Source organism: Hemicordylus capensis, chromosome 6, assembly GCF_027244095.1.
Source record: "Hemicordylus capensis ecotype Gifberg chromosome 6, rHemCap1.1.pri, whole genome shotgun sequence".
NCBI lineage: Eukaryota > Metazoa > Chordata > Lepidosauria > Squamata > Cordylidae > Hemicordylus > Hemicordylus capensis.
The window spans coordinates 123,868,241-123,889,065 of NC_069662.1; the positions used below are offsets into that span (position 1 = coordinate 123,868,241).

At 41.7% G+C, this 20,825-nt stretch overlaps 1 protein-coding gene across 1 annotated transcript in view; it reads left to right on the forward strand.

Moving 5' to 3' along the window:
• Window positions 1–4,582: 4,582 nt before the first annotated feature.
• The window catches only part of MEOX2 (mesenchyme homeobox 2), a 91,707-nt gene continuing 75,464 nt past the window's right edge, over window positions 4,583–20,825 (forward strand). Inside the window, exon 1 of the mRNA XM_053263321.1 lies at window positions 4,583–5,464. Within this exon, the coding sequence (XP_053119296.1) occupies window positions 4,909–5,464 (556 nt within the window). The 5' untranslated portion in view covers window positions 4,583–4,908. The remainder of the gene's footprint in view (window positions 5,465–20,825) is intronic.

Here is a 20,825-nt window from a genome sequence, read left to right on the forward strand (position 1 = left end):
CTTGTGAATTTATTTTATTGTTAGAGGACGGGTGGGACCCATGCCTTGAAAACAATTGCATGTACGTGAGGAAGAAGACATGTCAGTTATTTCATTAGATTACGGATTGCATCCTCCTAATAACTATTATTCCTTCTCCTGTTGAGCTCGAGTGAAGAACTGATCATCAACAATTATCCGACATCAAGAGACTTAAAGTCTCAGTCTCGGTCGGATCCCGTTGCATGCAGGGGACTACTGTAAGCGTCGGAGAGGACAAGCGCGTACTCCTCATCTTTGCCACAGACTCCCCTCTAAAATGCGAGGGAAGCAGCAGGATCGTAGCTAGCGTTGAGGTGGCGGGGAAAACCGGGAAGGGGCCAATCAAGCTGAACAAATGGGACACTCGACTCGTGGCCCGCGACAACTGCGCGGCCACCTGACTATGTGCAGCAGGCGAGGGAATCTCGCTTGGCACTTAGCGCGGGAAATTGCTCGAGCGCCTCTTGAGCTCGCGCTTTCTTGCCACACAACAACCTCGCGCACGCCAAATGTCCCTCATCAGCACGGAAGAAAGGCTGCCCCCTGACGTGTAGCCGTTGATACTAATAACGTTTTTGCTGTCCAAAAAAACCCAAAAAAACCCCAACAAAAAAAAAAAAAGCACGTCACTCTTTGTGTTTCTTGTTTGTTTGAAGAGCTCCCCCCCACCCCACCGCCCTTCTCAACTCTTTAACGGCCTGAGCTGGGAAAACAGCTATCACAATCAGTTATAACACACGCTCAGGATCCTTGACTTTTCTGCTTAAAGTTGATAACCAATCTAGGTTGGGTTGGTTGTTTTTAAAGGGTCTCCCCGTGAGGTTCACATGTATGAGGTGACCGACAAAATAACTGCTTTGACTTAATGAAAGCCAATTACGTTGGGATGGGAGAAAATTGTTCCTTTTGTCATGGTTTGCCTAGAAGCCTTTTAGGGGTTCAGGACCGACAGGGTGCCAAAGGGCAGGCTATTTTAGATACGAACTGGAATTCACAGAAAAGAGGTGAACTTCTCAAGTATCTCAGGAAACAAAGTCTGTTAATAGTTACTGGTGCATATAGTTCAATAGGCAAACAACTTAGCCAAAGGGTCAAGGCTACATCTTAATATTTGCCAAGCCTAGGACGACTTTCAGAGGGACAGAATATGCCCCAAAGAAAACTTTTTTAGCTTATTTTGTGTGACCATTTTGTGCCATGTGTATTCATGAACCATGAAGCCAATACCTGTCAAGATGCAGATCAAGTAATTGGCAGGTGTGGGTAACCATGCTGTAAAATCAATTGTCCACACGTGTAACTGCGTAGTAAAGTAAGTGTTCACCAGCTGGTTGCCATATGGAAATGTGTTCATTTGATCGAAATAGGCTTCGGGGCAGGCTCCATGTTGGGCCAAACAGAGGGAGTCCAAAATGAGAAAAACTAGATGGTTGTTGTTTAAAGTTGCATTGGGCTCTCCAGGAAATCTCATTTCTTTGGATCTGAAATGGGTGCAGTTGTGAGTTTCTCTTTACATTTGAGACATTTGAATCTTGAAACTGAGAAGTTTGGAAAAAGACTTCCTTGCTTTCTAGAATCCAGTTTTATATATCTCAAAATTGACCCACTTTGGGGAATGGGGATAACCATCCAGCAGTTCCAGGATAATATTGAGATGCCTCTGCTCAATATTAGTAAAGCCATTATCCACATAATCAGACTGGTGAAAACAGGTACAAGAGTTACATTTCTACCACTCTTCCAACAAAACCTTGTATGTGGGGTGGTAATTTTTTCAATGTATCAGGGTCCAAAGGTAGCAATTATTCTGAATAATGCAACATGATCTTTGGAGTAAGAACGAGTGTTCCTATATGACATCACTGTACAGTAGTCTTATAGTTATGGTATCCTTTGCAATAATGGCTGCTTGGGTTAGAGACTGGGAAATAGCACTTAATAGCACTCTCAGTACATGTACCACCAATCCATTTTAGTAACAGAGAAGTCTTAAAATTTGTCAGAAACAACAATATTGAGACAATACTGAAAATTGTTTCTGTATTCTAGTGTTCAAATCCCATCGTATATAGTATCTCAGTATCCTTACAGCCCTATTGCAAATGCAGGTGAGGCTGCCCTGAAGCCAAAAATAATAGCTTGCCTAAAGTCCTCTACCAAGTTCAAGGCTGAGGAAAGTGTTGAATTATGGACTCAAACTCTTAGCTATTGTGAATACACTTCAACAGAGACACTAGTGAATTCTTTACTCTTGTTGACAGGAACAAGCAAGGATGAGTTTACTTGCCAATGAAGGAAATCATAGTAGTTGTAATTTGATATATTCATGTGGGATGTTGTCCCTTTGATAGCAGATACATGAGGATGTGTGTAACATGAAATATGTTTTCCTGAGCTGCTGGGTCTAGTGGATCCAGTATTCAATGTCCACCTGGAAATCCTAGGCTCAACCCAGTTTGAGGCATGGACTCATAGAGCCACTTGACACATTTACCAAATGCCTGCACTAGAGATACAAGGCAATGAAAGCCATCCTAATAAATTATTTAAGCCAGTCCAATATGTTATTGCTTTGCACACAGTAGTGTTTAATACTTCCCCCCCACTGAACAGCAGCTTCCTTGGTTTAAAAAGCGTTTTACCATGAAGAATTGGGAGGAGGTGGGTGCTGTGATTCTAGGACAAGTCCAAAGCCCCATAGTGGTCGTGACATTTGTGTAGGTATTAAGACTCCGACTTGAACTGCTGATTAAAGTGATGACTGAAAATGCAAGTTTTTAGCTGTGCATACTTGGTGGAAAGCTAATGTGTGTGTGTGGGGGGGGCGGGTTGGTGGATAGAGAACACACACACACACACACACACACACACACACACACACACACTGCAGGATGTTCTATATAACCCCATTCCCTGCAGTTCAGTGCTTATTTTGTGTACAAATATTGTGACTTGTGAAGAAACCTTAGTCAAAAGGCTTATAGCCCTCAAGTCGGAAAAAAGAAGGGGATTTCCACCCTTTCAAGACTGTGTTGTGGGAAAGGGCAAACGAATGAGGCGAGACTGAGAAGTATAAATGTCTTAGTAAGGGGTGTGTGTGTGTGAAATGCTCCATGGTAGATGATGCTGACTCACCAGGAACAGGCTTAGGCAGTGCTGGAGGCTGAGTGTTTCCTAGCAGGTTTCTGCTGGGGTGGTCTGGACTTCACCAGCAACTGGTCACCAGCCCTGCCTTCCTGACACCCGCCCCCACTCCCATACAGATTTCAGGGTACCCACTGTTCACTTACCTGATTCAGCAGGGAAGATGGGCTCCACCAGTGGGCTGCTCAGAGGCAGCCCAGAGGCAGAGTGGGTAAGAAGATGCAGTGGCTACGCATAGGAGCAGCTGCTTCTTCTTGCACCCTTGCCCTATCTGGTCCTCATGGAGGCCAGCAGCTGCCCCCGGCTGCCACACCATCTCAAGGGACAATGCAGAGCAGCCAGCCCTTGCCCCTTGCCCCTTTGAGAGGCATGGTGGGAAGAAGAACTGGGTGCAGCAGAGTGTCTAGAAAGAGGCAGAGGTAACTTCTGCTTTCAGGAGCAGCTGCTGCCTCTTCCTTCTGCCCTCTGTTCAGCACAGTGGGGAGGATTGAGTCCACTGGACTGGGCTTGACCCTCACCCACCCAGGGGAGATGGAAGAGAAGCCAGTGAATTCTGCCTTCTCACCCACTTCTCTTCCTGATGGAGAGGGGGATGGGGCCTAGAATTAGCGAAAGGTGAATGTTTTTGCATGCAGAATCTCCAGCCTGGGCAAGTCCTGTCTGAAATCCTGAGAGTTGCCCTTTTCTTATCCTCATCCTCATCCTAGTTGTTGTTAGGGATGGAGCCCTAGCTCTGTGGCAGTGCACACATTTTGCATGCAAAAGGTCCCAGGCTCAATCGCTGACATCTTTAAGTTGGGTTGGAAAAGAGTCCTGTCTGCAACCCTGGAACTCTGCTGCTGCCAGTCAGAGGCAGGAGTACTAATCTAAATGGTCCCAGGGTCTGACGCAATAAGGCAGACTTTCAGCGAAAGGCTGGGAGTAACAAAATCAAGCGGTTCCGATTGCCTAGGTCAGTGGTGGCCAACCTGGGTTCCTCCGGATATTGCTGAACTACAACTCCCATCATCCCCAGCTACAAATCACGGTGGCTGGGGGTGATGGGCGTTGTAGTCCAGCAGCATCCAGAGGAACCCAGGTTGGCCACCACTGCCCTAGGTTGCCTGTTTCGGTTTGGCTTTGCAAGCCGCCCCGCGAGCTGCGGAAGGCCAGGGCGGGCTACAAGAGCCTGAGTCCAAGAAGGCAAGCAACCTCGGGCGGGCGGGTGCCTACCCAGCAGGGCGAGGCTGAGCCGCCGGGGTCAGGGCGAGGGGACAGCCGCGGGTCGCTGGGCTGGCGCTGGGGAGGCAGCCGCTCGCCTGTGGTCAGTGCCGCGCCGCTAAGCCAGCCCCCGGCTCACGTTACACCCTCCTGTATTTATAACCTCGGCGGCGAGCCGCTTCCCCTCGAAGCACTGGTGCGGGACCACCTACTTCCTTCCGTGCTGCCGCCGTCCCCCTCGCCCGCTGCTGCTGCTGCTTGCGGCGGCGGACCTGGGAGCCAGCGAGGCCGCGGCCGGGGCAAGTGGCGGCGCGCAGGAGCCCTGGATTATCTGAGCACGCTGCTGCTGCTTGCTGCTGCTGCTGCTGCCGCGGCGGCGGCGCCTGGCTCGCGGGGTGGCTGGGAGGAGCAGCAGCAGGAGCGCAGCCGAGGACCCAGCAGCAGGAGCAGCAGCGACAGCCGCCTCTGGGCTGCCGGCGGCAGCGGCGGCGGCGGGGATTCTCGTGCAGCGGCACTGCCGCGTGGAGCCGCGCGTTGCATGCCATGGATCATACGCTCTTCGGCTGCCTGCGCAGCCCGCACCATGCCCCCGGCCAGGGCTTGCACCCCTTCTCGCAGTCCGCGCTGGCCTTGCACGGCCGCGCCGACCCCATGTCCTACCCGGAGCTCTCGGCTGCGTCCTCCTCTTGCATCATAGCGGGATACCCCAGTGAGGAGGGCATGTTTGGCAGCCAGCATCACCGGGGCCACCACCATCACCACCACCACCACCATCACCACCAGCAGCAGCAAGCGCAGCAGCAGCAGCAGCAGCCGCCGCCGCCTCTGCAGACGAACTGGCACATCCCGCAGATGGCTTCGCCGCCGCCCCCGCCGCCGCCTCCTCCAGCCACGGCCAGGCACAGCCTGTGCCTCCAGCCCGATTCTGGCGGGCCCCCGGAGCTGGGCAGCAGCCCCCCGGGGCTGTGCTCGAACTCCTCGAGCCTAGGAACTAGCACCCCGACGGGGACAGCGTGCGCTCCGGGAGATTACGGCAGGCAGGCGCTGTCCCCAGTGGAAACGGAGAAGAGGGCTGGCAAGAGGAAAAGCGACAGCTCAGGTAAACGCGCGCCTCTGGACTCTTCTTTGCCTCTGGGAGGTGGTGGTGGTGGGTGGTGGTGAATCTTCTGGCAGGGAGGGGAGGGGAGGCCCAGGCTGGATGGGTCAGGCTGCATCCCAAGAAGCTGCGCTCATGGCGCTGTCTTCCTTTAGCATCCAAGTAACTTTTGGAGAGATGCAGAGCGCCGAAGCGCTTGATGATGCCTCACCTTGTAAAGGCACAGGCAACTTTGGTCACGGGCAAGGACCAGGAGGACAGGAACCGTGAAAGCACTTGTTGTTGTCAGTACTTTCCTACCGTCAAGAGAGAACTCCTTTGGAGTCTGGAACTGGATTAGGGAGTAGTTCTCTTAACACCTGGCTTTCCCTTCAGCTCTCTTTTTCAAGATTAAGCCGCTTCCTCCGCCCAGAGAGAGAGAGAGTCAGGCAGTGCGCTTGGAAGAAGTTTCATTGTCAATCAATGGTTTCAAACTCTGCTCAGAATCAGTAGTTCTAATGCTATAGTATTTATTCTTTTGGTTCGTGTTATAGTTTAAACAGGCTACACAAACATGTAAAAAGGTATAAAGATAGTAGAACAAATGGATTCCTGCCCTGAAGAATGCACAAACCTATTATTAAAAGTGTCTCTCTTTGTGTGTGTGTGTGTGTGTGTGTGTGTGTGTGTGTGTGAGAGAGAGAGAGAGAGAGAGAGAGAGAGAGAGAGAGAGAGAGATTCATTGCATATGTGTGTAATAGACATGTAATAACACATGTGTGTGAATGAAATACTAACATAATAAATATATTTCATCTCCATTCAAGGACTGTGAACTGTTTGGCATGTATACTGTTGAAATAACTCCTACAAGTTCCAGTTTGCATATGCTTGTATACTGTGTATAAAACATACAGATGTGAATTCCAATTTTGGATTATTAAACAACAGTGTGTAATATAAGGAAAAAGTGTAAAATGACCTGTAATTTACGCTTCAACTCTTAAGGTATTTACTTGGAAATATTTCACCCAGTTTCAGTTCCTTGGCACTTTGATGCCACTGGAAATCCATTCATCCCATTCATTTAAATTTAATAACAGTTCATTATTAAACATTATATTAATAAGTCATTAATACTTTATATCCTGGAAAGATTAAATTGAGATGTTCATTTCAGTTGTAGTTATTTTGCAGTCAATTTTGTGCTTCTATAACATTTTTAACATTTAAAAAATGAATGCTATCAAATGTCCAGTGAGATAATTAAGTTGTTGGTCCCATAATAAAAGTGCTAAAGGTAAGGTGCATAGACACATGTGCAGTAGGAAGGTGAATAAGGCTCTGGAGTTCAGAAAAAGAAAACAAAGGGATTTTTCATATATTACTAGAAGTTTATGATGGAAATCATGATCTTATTCCACAGATATTATATTGTAAATTTTCTAAATTTGAAGAAAACTGTTACCCTTTACAGCTGTTGTTTCGACAATAACCAAAAGCATTTTTGTCCCTGTTAATTTATAGAAAAATGTGTTCTACCAGTCTGACACTGATATTTCTAAATAGTAATTGTACATGTAAATTGTGGTAGATGATGCTGTTTTATCATATGAGGAGTGAGAGTAATTGTGCAGAGTTTTTTGTATGATTTTTTTGTTGGCTGCTGAATGTTTAATAACAAACCACAGTGCAGAAAGTTAAGAAAACTGTTACATAACAGTCCAAGGGAGACAGTCATCTCATTTAGCTTTAACTGAAGTTCAGAAACTCAAATAGTTAAGGGTGACTTACAATGAATTAAGTGTAATCTGCAACACAATTACGTCAATGGAAAACCCAAATTTAAATACATTCATATGGACATTCATCTTGTTTATTTCAGATAAATATGGTTGAAAGTGGTTTTTTATACAGGTCCTATAAGTATTACATAGATAAAGTAACAGCTATTGACTTCTTATTAATGTATGTAAGATTTAGATGGATCTAACTTTTCATAAATCCACATTTTTCAGCTTCTTAGTTTTCATTATGTGAAAATGTTGCCTTCAGAGGACAGAATAAGTTGATGTAGTTGTTTTTTAAATACTGTATATATCAGAACATTTAACACCAGTGTAACAGTGGACAGCAAATGGAGGTTTTGGTCACTCCATCTCCATACTTTTGCCCATGCCAAATGCTCTTATAGGGCATTTTACAGTGTTTCACAAGAAACTGATGTGAATTAATCTCTTTGTGTGCTTCTGATACAAATCACTATCTTTTTGACATAATTTAATAATGAATACATATTTTTAAAACCCACTCTCCATACAAGTAGCAAGTAGGTTTTAATTTACCATTTCATTTTCCCTGGAACTTCTGTATTTGTGTATTGGTATACACATATGTTTATCATGCCTGTATTTTAGTAACATGTTATATGCAAATAAAAACAAAGTCAACAGTTGGAAACTATGTGGGTCATCAACTACACCATTGCATTTGACAGACTTTGAGTATTCCACATACATTAATGCAGGGTTTTAGAAAATATATGTGTGTCCTTACAATGGTGCTGACAATGAACAATTGTAACTAATTTTCTTCATCTGACATCACTGTCAATCTGGGGGCCTACTAGTATTAAAAAGAGATTGAATCCTAGGAATGGGGGGAAAGCAATACGTATTGGCACAATTTTGATTATAGCTTATAACACTAGACTGAATGAATAGACCTTAGCAGAGAGATAAACTAACTTAATTTTTACCCTTGTCTTGAAACAATTTTCAACAGGCTAAGAAGAATTTTCTCTGTATGACTAATGGAAGTAGAACTGTAGAGAAACTGTCATCTGTTTCCAACACAATTTGTGTATTATATCATGATGGGAAATACAGTCATCAAAAGTAGCAGACAACTGCTGACAGTTTCTCCATGTGTCTGCAGCAGTTTTCTCCTGATTAATATCTATTGCAGTATCTTTTGCTGACACAATAGAGTATATCCACTTTTTAAACATTTTAAACAACCATCTTTAAACAATTTAACTTATTTTCCTTTAATTTGTGTGTGTCATGTATCTTTCATATTAACAGCTCTCAATTCCAAGATAATTCTGACCAACATAATGAAGCATGATGTTGCTATATGTTGCAAACCAATTTATGCACAAATCTTTATACTACGCCAATTACTGTGTTCCATCAGGATAATCATGGACAGTACTCAAATATCTAAATAATTGTTCTTTAATGCAATATGAATATTTACTTAAGATTTATCAAAAGGGTTTCTTTTCTTCCTAGTTGTCTGGACTCATCTTTATTTCATTCTTTGTGAAATAATGGTTTGTGGTTGCAGAAGAGCATAAGCAGATTGGCGCTATCACAAACCTATCACAGTGTTTAACATTCTCTCTTAAACACTTTATATTCTATGTACACAGTATCCAATGGATTATATGCTTATCTGTGGATATTATGTCCATATAACTAATTATATTGGGATACAACACATATACTAGAAAATAAGCCCCAATCTAACAAACAAACAATCTAACAAACACCAATTACATTAATTGGTTTCAATGGTTTTGAGTATCCTTTTGTTGCATATAATGAGATAAGGATTGTATAAATAAAATACAATAAAATTGTTTATTTTTTATCTTTTAAATTTTTGTCATCTGGGAGCCCTCCTTACATATTAAAAATAAAATGAATACTGGGAGCCCCCCCTTACATATTAAGGGGGGGCGGAATGTAAAGGTGAAGCAATTTCATAAGAATATTAAAACATTTAAGACAATATTTATTGTTGCATTTTAGATTAATGTTTCGTATGCAACAGACTGCATATTGAATTTTTGTGGATAATTATTAAAAGTTTCAGCCAAGGAGTGGTATCACACATTAATTAATGAGATTCCTTTTAAATTAGCAATTTACGGATTTTGAACGCTGAAGCTATTAAAAGTTAAGTGTAGGTTATATGTACCCAAAGAAATTGAATCAATGGGCCTTAGGTTAGCTACTTAGTTATGCCGAATTTTTCTCATTGATTTTAGTGGTGCTTTAGTCAGCAATCACTTTCTTTATATACAACCTTGTGCAGTATATGTGGAAAAGTACCTCTAATATTTGATGAAATGTGTTAATCCACAATTTTAAAATGGTGGATTGATCTTTAAAACAATGTATACAGATTAAGAGATTTACAGATGGTTTTCTTACATTTTGAGGCTAAACTTTTAAAACAGACTACTTAATAAACCTGCTTCCTTAGAAATAACTGTACATTAGTTTTGTACAGGTACAAAGGAACCTGTTTACCACTGGCGTACAAAGGAATCCCCCCCCACCCCCGTCCATATGTTTGAGAAGGGTTGTTAATTATTTTTAAAAAACATGAACTGCAGTTTTTCAGTGTTTTGTTTTTTTTTTTTTAAGTTTCTAAATACTTTATTCCAATATAAATGACCACCTGGTGTCCTGATCTTAAATGCATTGGCCACAATGCAACAAAGGGATTCTTAAATCCACTGAAATTAATTAGTGTAACTTTTTGTTACATCCTGAGTTATTTTTCCCCCCTAGTAGTGTGTAGGATCCAAATAAAATTAGTTGTCAGTAAATCCCAGTGAAATTATAGGACTTAAATTAGTGATTACTAACTTATTCCATTGATTTTGATTGCGCTTAGCTATGACTTTCTTTTGATACAGCTCAATGTGCTTAGCTACTGAGTGCACTGAATGTTGTTCACTGGGTCCTTCTTTTGTGCAGTCTCAGTTTGTTTCATTGGCACTTGCATGAGGGTTCTGTATAACACCTACTGAATAGGTGTTTGATGGATTGCTACCTAAATATTTGGTGTATTTCTCATGAAATGCCATTTTAAAAACATATACACTCACCAGTGTACTTATAAAAAGGTCATTTCTGAAAAAAAATTATTTGATAGATGTGTGTTAATAGTATGAATTCGTTGCTTTGAATGACTTCTGATTACCATCCAAAACATTTCAATAAGAAAAATGAGTATGTGTATATAAATGTATGCAAAAGGAACAGTGTAACTGATTCATCAAAGTTTCTAAACTTTTCAGCATGCTGCTAGCGGACAAGCAAAATATATGTGCCATGAGATGATTTTTCCCCCTTTCTCTCCTCTGGACAGAGTGAATTTGTTAATTATGTTTGGTTTTTATTATCAAAATATCATTTATCATGAACAGAAATGTCAACAGATATAGGCCGGGATCCAAAGACCAACCTAAGTTGCATCCAAGGGCCAGATTCCCAAGAACAGCACAACTAGTTTTGCATGCCCTTAGGGACTTAGGACTTACATTTCTCAAACAGCAGCTCCATATGCTACATACCAAACCATTTTTGAAATGAAGGAGACTTTTAAAAGAAGTTTTTAATATGGCACTGGAGTAAGGCAAAAACATTACAGCATATGTCCAAGCTATTGTGCATGCCTAAATTACCTTTGGGGGTCTTGGGTATGTCCAGTGAAAATTTTGACTTTTTTGTTTTGAACAGCAGACCCTGTAATCCTATTATAAACTGCTTTTGCAAGTCTCTTAGGATTTAAAAGCAGTTTTGCATGTGGTCTTGCAGTTCACTGCATGGGTCTGTAGATTATGCCAAAAAAAGAAAGAAAGAAAGAAAGAAAGAAAGAGAAATGCCCAACTATACACTGGAGTTAAATTTTGTCCTTATGGTATTCTAAGCAAGTATTGCAATACTGTAGATAGTGGGATATGTCTTGATTAGGGTTGCAACTTCTGTTTATTGAGTAGATTCATCAGTTAAAGATTTAGTTGATTACACATGTATTTCAAGGGAAAATCCTACTAAATTCAACCCAAAGCTTAAACTTGACATGAAAATAAAGTTCATTAATCTCAATACCATTTACTTTCAAGTAAAAGCTCTAATTCAGTGGCTACCTCTGTGTGTGAGAATTGCACACACATGTATATAGAACTCCACATATAAACCGGTGTTTTCAATCACTGCAGTATGAAACAGAGCTCAATGTCCTATTGCATGTGTGGAGTTGCTCTAGTATACTGAATGGGGAAACTAGTTGTTTCCTTGAACTTCATGCATAATCTAAATGCCTAAGAAGCATGCCCTAAACCCCTGGATTAGGTTTAGTGGCTCACGTACAGCATTAGGCAGATTGTAGCGCTACAACCCGTGCTGTTGCATGGGTTGAAAACAACACTGGAATTAATGGTGTTTGCTCAATTTTTGACAGTTGTGCAAGAGTGCTCTTGAGAAACTATGTCAGTGTTGTTTCCAACCCATGCGACAACACGGGTGGTAGCATTATTGTCTGCCTAATGCTGTGCTATATATGGCTCAGGGTAGTTAGAACAGATACACTGATCTTTAGGTCAAAATACACAAAATACACAAAAAAGGATTTCCTATTGAAACCAGTGTCTCATTCCTCATTAATGTGCTTAGAGCCAGGCATCCCCTAATATTTTTAACATCCGTAATCTGAAAAGTATGAAAAATTTATTTTAATATATGTTTCTAAATAAGACATTTAATTTAGAGTATATTTTCTAGCAGTGTTCACTATTCTGATTCCTGAATCACTATTCTGATTACACATTAGAATATAATTTACTGCATTTTTTGTATCAGTGTGCCATTCTCATTAACAGACAACTACTTGGGTTTAATGGATTTGTAATTAGAGCTGATATCCTGATATAGCTACCAGAACCAAAGAGCAATTTTAGATTTATTCAAAAGCTTGGATGTAGGGTTGTTTTATTTCAACCAAACAGCCAAGCCAATCTACACATAGTTATGTTTAGAAGCTGCTGTTCAAGAAACGCAAAGCCAAAGTAATCCTGGATGCACAGAACTAGTTATGCCATTCTTTAATATAAGAATATTCTGAATTAGTATAAAAATAGCTTTTAAATCAGTTAAGTGCATTATCAGTGAACTTTACTGTTCTGTGTTCTTAACTAGTTAAACCTTTTTGAGCTGAGTCCTGAAGTTATTTGTTTTGGAGAATGCTCATGGTTTTCAACTTACTGTATCTCAGGATAGAAGCTAAGGAGATGCCCATTCAAGCATTATGGGATTTTGTAATTCAGCAAACATTTGTATACGGTACAAGTTGTGTGTAGTTTTTGTTGTTGTTCTGTAGCTTGTCTTGTTTTTTTGTGCAGTATAGGATTTGAACCTAATCTAGTTTATGTTTTGTCATATGGTAAAATGTGTGCAGCTCCTAGCATTTCCCTGTATATCTGAATGTATGAAACATTTGAATTGGTAAACAAAACCAAAAAAGTACTGTTTCAATAACATAGAACATTTCAGACATTGGACATTTTATCTGTTCACTTACATGTACTGAAGTTTTACATTTGCATATGTGTATTGGACTGCCACTAAAGCTTGTTGTTATCTCTCAGTTATAAAATAAGTTCCTTCTTATTTACATTAAGGATACAAATGAGAACGATTAAGACAAATTAAGTGGTTTTTCTCATTTAAATCATATTGGCAAACAAAAACAAATCACAGAAATTGCGTAAAACAGACCACTTACTCTTCAGAGCCATGACCCAAATTGTAGGATTTAAAAATATATACTGTATCTTGGACCACTTGTACTGTAATTAATGATTTCTAAAATTTACAAGTGTTTTTCACTGTATTTTTAAAATGAACACATTTAAAATAAATTAGTATTTTTTAAAACAACGATTTCTTTCAGTAATTACATCACGGTCTACTAGGGTTACAAATTCATACACGTTTATTTTTGAGTAAGCTCCATTTTACTCAGAGAGACATTTCAGTGGACATGCATAGGATTGTGCTGCACAAGGTCATCTTGTGCAAATCCAGTGGCACAAATGAGAATTGCACAGAAATCATAGATGTGTTTCCCCCAAAGATGTGATGCAGCAGCAGGGAGTAGAGGTCTGTTCATTTCCAGAGGGTATGTGCAGGCCAAAGCTTTTTTCCAGATTATCATTGTGATCACAAACAGGTACTTTGATGTTACACTGGGTAACATCAAGATTAAGCTTCCACGTACCGAAAAACCGTGTGTGTGCAACAGGAGAGGAGTGGTTTTTGCTGATTTCCCCTTCCATCTGTAGCTCACTGTGCCTCCTGAAAATATGTTCCTGAGGCTCTCGTGGTTCTTCCCCACTGCATGTGCTGAATAGCTTTTGCCATTTGCAATATTAGTCTGGATGTCAGCCACGAATAATTACTCTTAAATATACTGCAGGAAAATATATTTAGATGTATACAAGATCTAAAATTAGATTTATTTTAGATATTGTACTGTATAGGCTTGTGATGTACTTGTGATAGATTTGATTACGACAACAATGAATGCACCAGTGATAGACTTTAAAGTCCAAGCTGAAGACAGAGTCCTGGAAAGAATCTATCTATGTGGTCACTAAGAGTCAACACCGACTTGATGGCACTTGATTGAATCAATCAATCAATCAGTCAGTCAGTCAGTCACTGTATGGGCAGTGCAGAGACCATTCAGTTAAGCCAGAAGCATAATGTTTGCCACTTCCTAATGATTATATAACAATAAACCATTTAATTTAGATGAATCTAAATCTCTTTAACTCTTTAGATTTCATTAATTCTGCCCTTGGCTGTTTACACTGAGAGGAATCAGTGTAAACAGCCCATGGCTGTTTACACTGAGAGGAATCTGTCTTTCAATTCCAAGAGCATTTATCTTCTTAAAATTTGCTGGGCAGTTTCCAGATTAGTCATGATTAAGCACCATTTAAAACAATGAGACTAACTTAAATACCATTAACTTCAGTGAGACTTAGTTGTGACTGACACAGTCTGGTTGCTGCCCACTAACTTAAAACCCATCAGGATTAATATACTTTGAGGGGAATAAGCGGACAGAACTCTTCAAAATAAATGAGCAAAATGAATTTCTTTTGCTATTTGGATCTTAACTACATATTATGCTACTTTTAAACTGACAAAACATAATTGGCAAGATGGATTAAAATTAGTCTCATATGAATAAATTAAATGTGGATTAAGAAAGAAGAGGATCAGTCTATAAAAACTAATACCACCCAATGAAATTACACTGAAAGCCAAATTGGCTTATTTCAAAGATTGTGCTAATAAGAAACTTGTTTCTCATATAAAGAAAGAGTACTACTCATTCTCTCTCTTTCTTGATGAGCTATGTGTTATATGAACTACTAAAAGAGACAGGAACAGTGAAGACTTTACCTTTATTTCCATGATATTTCTGTCCCATGCTCTTGGATATTGAGGGAAACTCTGTGGAATGTTTCAGATATCCTTGCTTTTAGGAACTGAGGGCATGGATCAGGTGCATATCAGAATATTCATCCAAATGCTACCTGTTACCTTTAAACTAAATTCACAGTTTTGAATGAAATGTAAATTTATTTGTCGTTCTCCATTCTTTCTTAATTAATTGTGCCACAAACTGAGTCAACACTTTCAATGAGCTGTCCACCACAACCCCAAGATTCCTCTCAGGGTCAGTCACAGGCAGCTCAGACCCCATCACTGTATAGGCAGGAAAAGCTTCACATGAATTACCAAAAGACTAACATCATATCCTGGCTGCTATCAAACTATACAAAGCTAAAGTGCTAGCCCATCTCTTATGTGGTGCCCAAATCACCTTATATGTGTGGACTTCATTATCCACGGGAGTTCCGTTCCCGCAGATTACTTGCGGGTAATGAATCAGCGGATAATGAGTAATTGAGTCTATGGGAACCCAGGGGTTAACGTTCCCAGACTAAAAAACCTCCACTGAGAACAAAACACACACCAAAAGAGGCCAAATAAAATGCTCTACTGTGCTCCATGAGTCTCCTGGCATCCAGTAATGCCCTCCCCAGTCCAAAATGGTCCTCCAAATCACAACCCCCCCCCATTTTTTGCTGAAATAAGCTACAAAATGGCTCCCATGGACAAAATAGTGGCCAGAAGTGACCTCTACAGTCACTTATGGCCCAATAAGAAACATGGATATGTGGCTTTTTACCCTTTCATATCAATGGATATTGAAATTGGGTGTTTATTAGACACCCGTGAATACGCGAAACCGTGGATATAGAATCCACGTATAACGAGGTTCTCCTATATTCCAATTTTACGTCCTTAGAAACTACCCAAAACAAGTTTTTGAGAAGCTTATTTCAAGTGCCTTGTGCACCTAATGTGATTTTACATTTGAATGCAGGTGTACCAAGTGTGAAAACTAGGGCTAGTGGCATGTAATCCTCTCTAATAAAATGCTTGGTGTCCGTCCGTGGACGGACACCAAGCGTGTGTCCGTGCCTCCCTGCCCTGTTCTGCGCCTGCGCAAAGCGCAGGCGCAGAACAGGGCAAGGGAGACATGACGGCCGGCACCCGGTGGCCATCTTGGGCGGCCAGAAGCGGCCGCCCCGAAGAAGCCAGGAATGCGGGGAAGGAGGAAACTGGCCGAGGCGGCGGCAAAGCCGCCGCCTCGGCCAGAGGACGCAGCGCGGCCAAGGCGGCAGTGGAGCCGCGCCGCCGAAGCCGGGCGGGGGGAGGAGGCGACGGGGTAAGCCGGCTGAGGCCTGGCGCCGCTGCCGCAGCCAGGCGGCTGCGAGTCCTTGGGGCCCTTGCCCGTCCGGGGAGACCGGCCGGGAATGTGAGGCGGGGGCGGACCGGACCGTGCCTGAAAACACTAGTTTATGGATAAAGCTTATTTTTCTACCAAAGGGTTTGGTACCTTTGATACTGAACGATGGCTTTCAATTGCGATGGAAATTACTAATAGCGAAGAAATTTTATTTACTTGGATTCTCTCCTAGTGTGGGGCCATGAACATGTTAAGTTAGCCCTCAGACAAAGGATCCTAGATATCACATGCCAAAACGATATAAGTTCTGTTACAAATAAGTTTTACCTTGGGAACCAAATATATAACTCCAAACTAGCTAAGTACCTTAGCATGTTAACGGTGCCTAAGTATAGAAGAATGTTCTTGTTGACACGTTTCAATATTCTCCTGTAAGCAGTTCTGGAAAGCAGGTTTAAGCAGACTCCTGATGAGGAATGGGTATGCCCGTGTGGAGATGGAGCAGTTGAGTCTATAGCACGTTTTATTATACTGTACCTTTTATCAAGATTCTTGTATTTCTTCTATAGCTCCTTTACAAAGAAATTTTCCAGACTGGTCAGATGTGCTTTTGGTTTGTTTTCTTCTTGCTGACCATGACTCTGTTGTTACATATAATGTAGCCAAATTTTGTGTGATGGCCAATAGAATCAGACAGTCTCTAATACTTTTGTTTTAATATTTTTGTTATTAATGTTCAAAGTTTTTTATCTGTTTAATTTGTATTGCTGGCCAGAGATTGAAATAAAATGGAACTGAACAAAATCATGATATTTGCCAAGATTTGACATGGTATTTGTCAAACGTAAGTGGCAGATTAATGGTTATGAGATTGAACAAGTTAAATTACCTAGGTACTTGAACAGGTTAAAGTACCTAGGTGTAGTTTTTCAGTTCATGGAGTGCCCAGTCAGCATATGATACTTAAGAGGTGCAAAGAAGTGCTTCAGCCCTTCTTAGATTGTTTTTCACAAAAGGAGGCCTACATGTACTGTCAGTGATTCAGGTCTTCCATGGCAAAGTGGTGGCTCAGTTATGGTGTGCAGTTTTATATTTATAGAGATTTTCGCCCCTTGGAAGTAATACAGTCTAAGTTCCTTGTAACCGTTCTGAGCGTACCCAGCTATATTTCTAATGCCATTCTCAGAATGGAAGTGGGACTGGTCTCACTTGAGACTCGTATTTGGTCACTCATAATAAACTATTGGCTTAAAGTAAAATTTAACTTTATTGGGCTGGCCCCTTCCATCCTAACAGACAATTCTGTGTCTGGTTGAAGAAGAGAGGTGGAAGAGAAATTTAGAGCTATGGATTTTCTCCGCCAGTGCAGCCTCCTTAGGTTTTGCAAAGGCTAAAGAAATTATTAGACAATATATTTGGGATGTAAGCCTGCAGGAGGACCAGGACCATATTACACATTGTGCTGCTGCAGGGAATTTTAGCAAAACATTTGCTCCGGCAAAATACTTTTATGATCTCTCATCCCCAAAATTTTGGAGCATGTTTAATTTGCTGCACCTAAATGTGATGCCTTCTGAAGGGGACATATTTCAAACATTTGTGCCCCTGTAGTTCAGCAGAGTTGAATAAGTGGAGCACATTTTACACTACCATTTATTCTGTAAGCATATCTATTCTTTATTTATACTTCCCGTTTTGACAGATTATACACACACACCCACACACCACACACGCACACACACACACACATACACACACACACTTCTTTCTGATGCCAATGCTGAAATTACTTTTAAAGTTGCCGAATTTTGCACTATGGCTTGTAGTATAAAGAAGAAGCAGGTTAAGTCCTCAATTAATTGAATATAGAGTATACAGGCTGTTTATTTGATGGTGCTGGGGTATAGTATTGTATTTGTTGGTTGTGTATTGTATTTATATTCTGTTGATTAGTCTTGGATTGTAATTATAAAAATTGATTGATTGATTGATTGATTGATATGTGAAGTTGATGGGGGGGTTGCCCTAATGTACATCACCTTACACTTCAATTGAATCACATTTGTCATTCTGTTGTTAACTCACCCAGTTTGAAGAAATCCTTTTGGAGCTCCACATGATCTCTTTTCGATTTCACTATCCTAAATCATTTAGTGTTATCTGTAAATTTGGCCACCTTGCTGCTCAGCCCAACTCCTAGATCATTTATGAATAAATTAAAAATAAATTAAAAAGACTAATCCTAGTACAACTCTCTGGGGGAACTCCACTGCTTACTGCTCGCTATTGTGAAAACTCAATTTATTCCCACCCTCTATTTCCTGTTCTTCAACCAGTTACCAAACAAATGAACCTGTACCCTTATCCCATGACTAAGATTGCTCAAGGGACTTTGATGAAAAACTGTCAAAAGCTTTTTGAGGTATGTCAACTGGATCACCTTTATCCACGTGCTTGTTGAAACTCTCAAAGAATTCCAAGAAATTGGTGAGGCAAGTTCTTTGCAAAAGCCATGCTGGTTCTCCTTCATCCAGGCCTGTTCTTCCTAGGGATGTGCAAAAAATTTTGGGCACAGAACAATCTGTGCCCGAAACGAGCAATTTCGGGTGATTCGTGTCTGAACTGAATCACCCCCGATGTCCCCCAATATTTTTGGGGGCCGAGCCGAATCACCCGAATTTCGGGCCCAAAAAATTTGGGTGATTCAGGATGACATCTCTTTGAATTTCCCACCTTTTTGCATCCATTGATTTGAATGCAAAAAGGTCTGAAGTGATGTCAGCCCGAATTTTGGGTCCCAGGGGCAAAATAGTGGGGTGGGGTGGTATGCCTAATGGTTGGAGGCTACCACCCAAATTTCAGGGGAATTGGGCAAAGGGCATATTTTGGGGGAATTTTTGAAGTTTTAGTGTCTTTGGGGCAGTTTGGGGGCATAGAGTGGGATCTGGGCAAAAAGAGTGGGGTGGGGTGGTAGTGCCTAATGGGTGGAGGCTACCACCCCAATTTCAGAGTGATGGGGCAGAGGACTTATTTTTGGGGAATTGTTGAAGTTTACGCGTCTGTAAGGTTCCCCCCATAGAGAAGCATTGAGGTGTCAGCAAATGGATAGCTTCATGCGGGGGGCAAAGGGGTGGCCTAGAGCAGTGTGGGGTTGGTGGTAGTGCCAGGTAGGGGCAAGGAAGCTACCTGAATTTTTTTCAAAGGATTTGGGCAGAGGGCTGATTTTTGGGGAATTGTATAGAATCCACACTCAGAATACCTCTGAAACAACAGAACCGTGTACCCCATGGGTTAGAAACCCATGGGGGTGGTTGTTGGCACCCTATGTGCACTACACTACCACTCGCTCTGGGACACCCCAGCACCCCCCAAGTGCACTTATGGGGCTGCTGACACCTCAATGCTTCTCTATGGGGAAAAACCTTAAAGACGCATAAACTTTAACAATTCCCCAAAAATCAGCCCTCTCGCCAAATCCTTTGAAAAAATTCAGGTAGCTTCCTTGACCCTACCTGGCACTATCACCAACCCCACACTGCTCTAGGCCACCCCTTTGCCCCCCGTGTGAAGCTATCCATTTGCTGACACCTCAATGCTTCTCTATGGGGGGAAACCTTAAAGACATGTAAACTTCAACAATTCCCCAAAAATCATCCCTTTGCCCAATCACTCTGAAATTGGGGTCGTAGCCTTCTCCCATTAGGCACTACCACCCCACCCCACTATTTTTGCCCAGATCCCACTGTATGCCCTCGAACTGCCCCAAAGACACTAAAACTTCAAAAATTTCCCAAAAATCAGCCCTTTGCCCAATTCCCCTGAAATTTGGGTGGTAGCCTCCAACCATTGGGCACTATCACCCCACCCCACTATTTTGCCCCTGGGACCCATTTTTCCTTCCTGAATCGATTCAGATTCAGATTCGGATTCGGATTTAATCCGAACCGAATCAGGGGTGATTCGGGTGGCCCAGATTCGGGCACAGAACAGATTGGGGATGATTCGGTTCGGGTCCCGAACTGAATCACCGAAAACCCGAATTGCACACACCTAGTTCTTCCATATGTTTAACAATTTAATCCTTAAGTATGCTTTCCATCAACTTACCCAGAACAGATGTTAAGCTAACCATACTGTAATTTCCTGCATCCCCCCAGATTTTTTTTTTTTAATAGTGTTACATTGGCTACTTTCCAGTCCTCTGGTACAGAGCCTGGTTGTAGGGAAAAGCTACATATTTTTGCTAGAAGATCAGCAATTTCACATTTGAGTTCTTTAAGAATTATCAGGTGAATGACATCTGGGCCTGGTGGTTTGTTAATTTTTAATTTTTCAAGACTGTTTAGAACCTCTCATCACCTTAGTTTGGCTCAGTTCTTCAGCCTCCATCTCTGAGAAGTTCAGCTCAAAGGTGCAGCTATATGCTGAGTATCATCTGCTGTGAAGACATATGCAAAGAACTCATTTAGCTCCACTGCACTATCCATATTTTTCTTAATAAACCCTGCACATTTCCTGCTTCTGATGTACTCTTCTTAACTAGTCTATAGATTAGGTGGCAATAGATCACCTCCAGCCTCTGAGGCATAATGCCTCTCAATACCAGTTGCTGGGGAACAAAAGCAAGAGAGAGGGCACACCTTCACCTCTTGCCTGTGGGCTTCCCAGAGGCATCTGGTGGGCCACTGACAGGATGCTGGACTAGATACAGCATCATTGTATCCTTGGACTAGATACAGCATCCTTGGGCCTG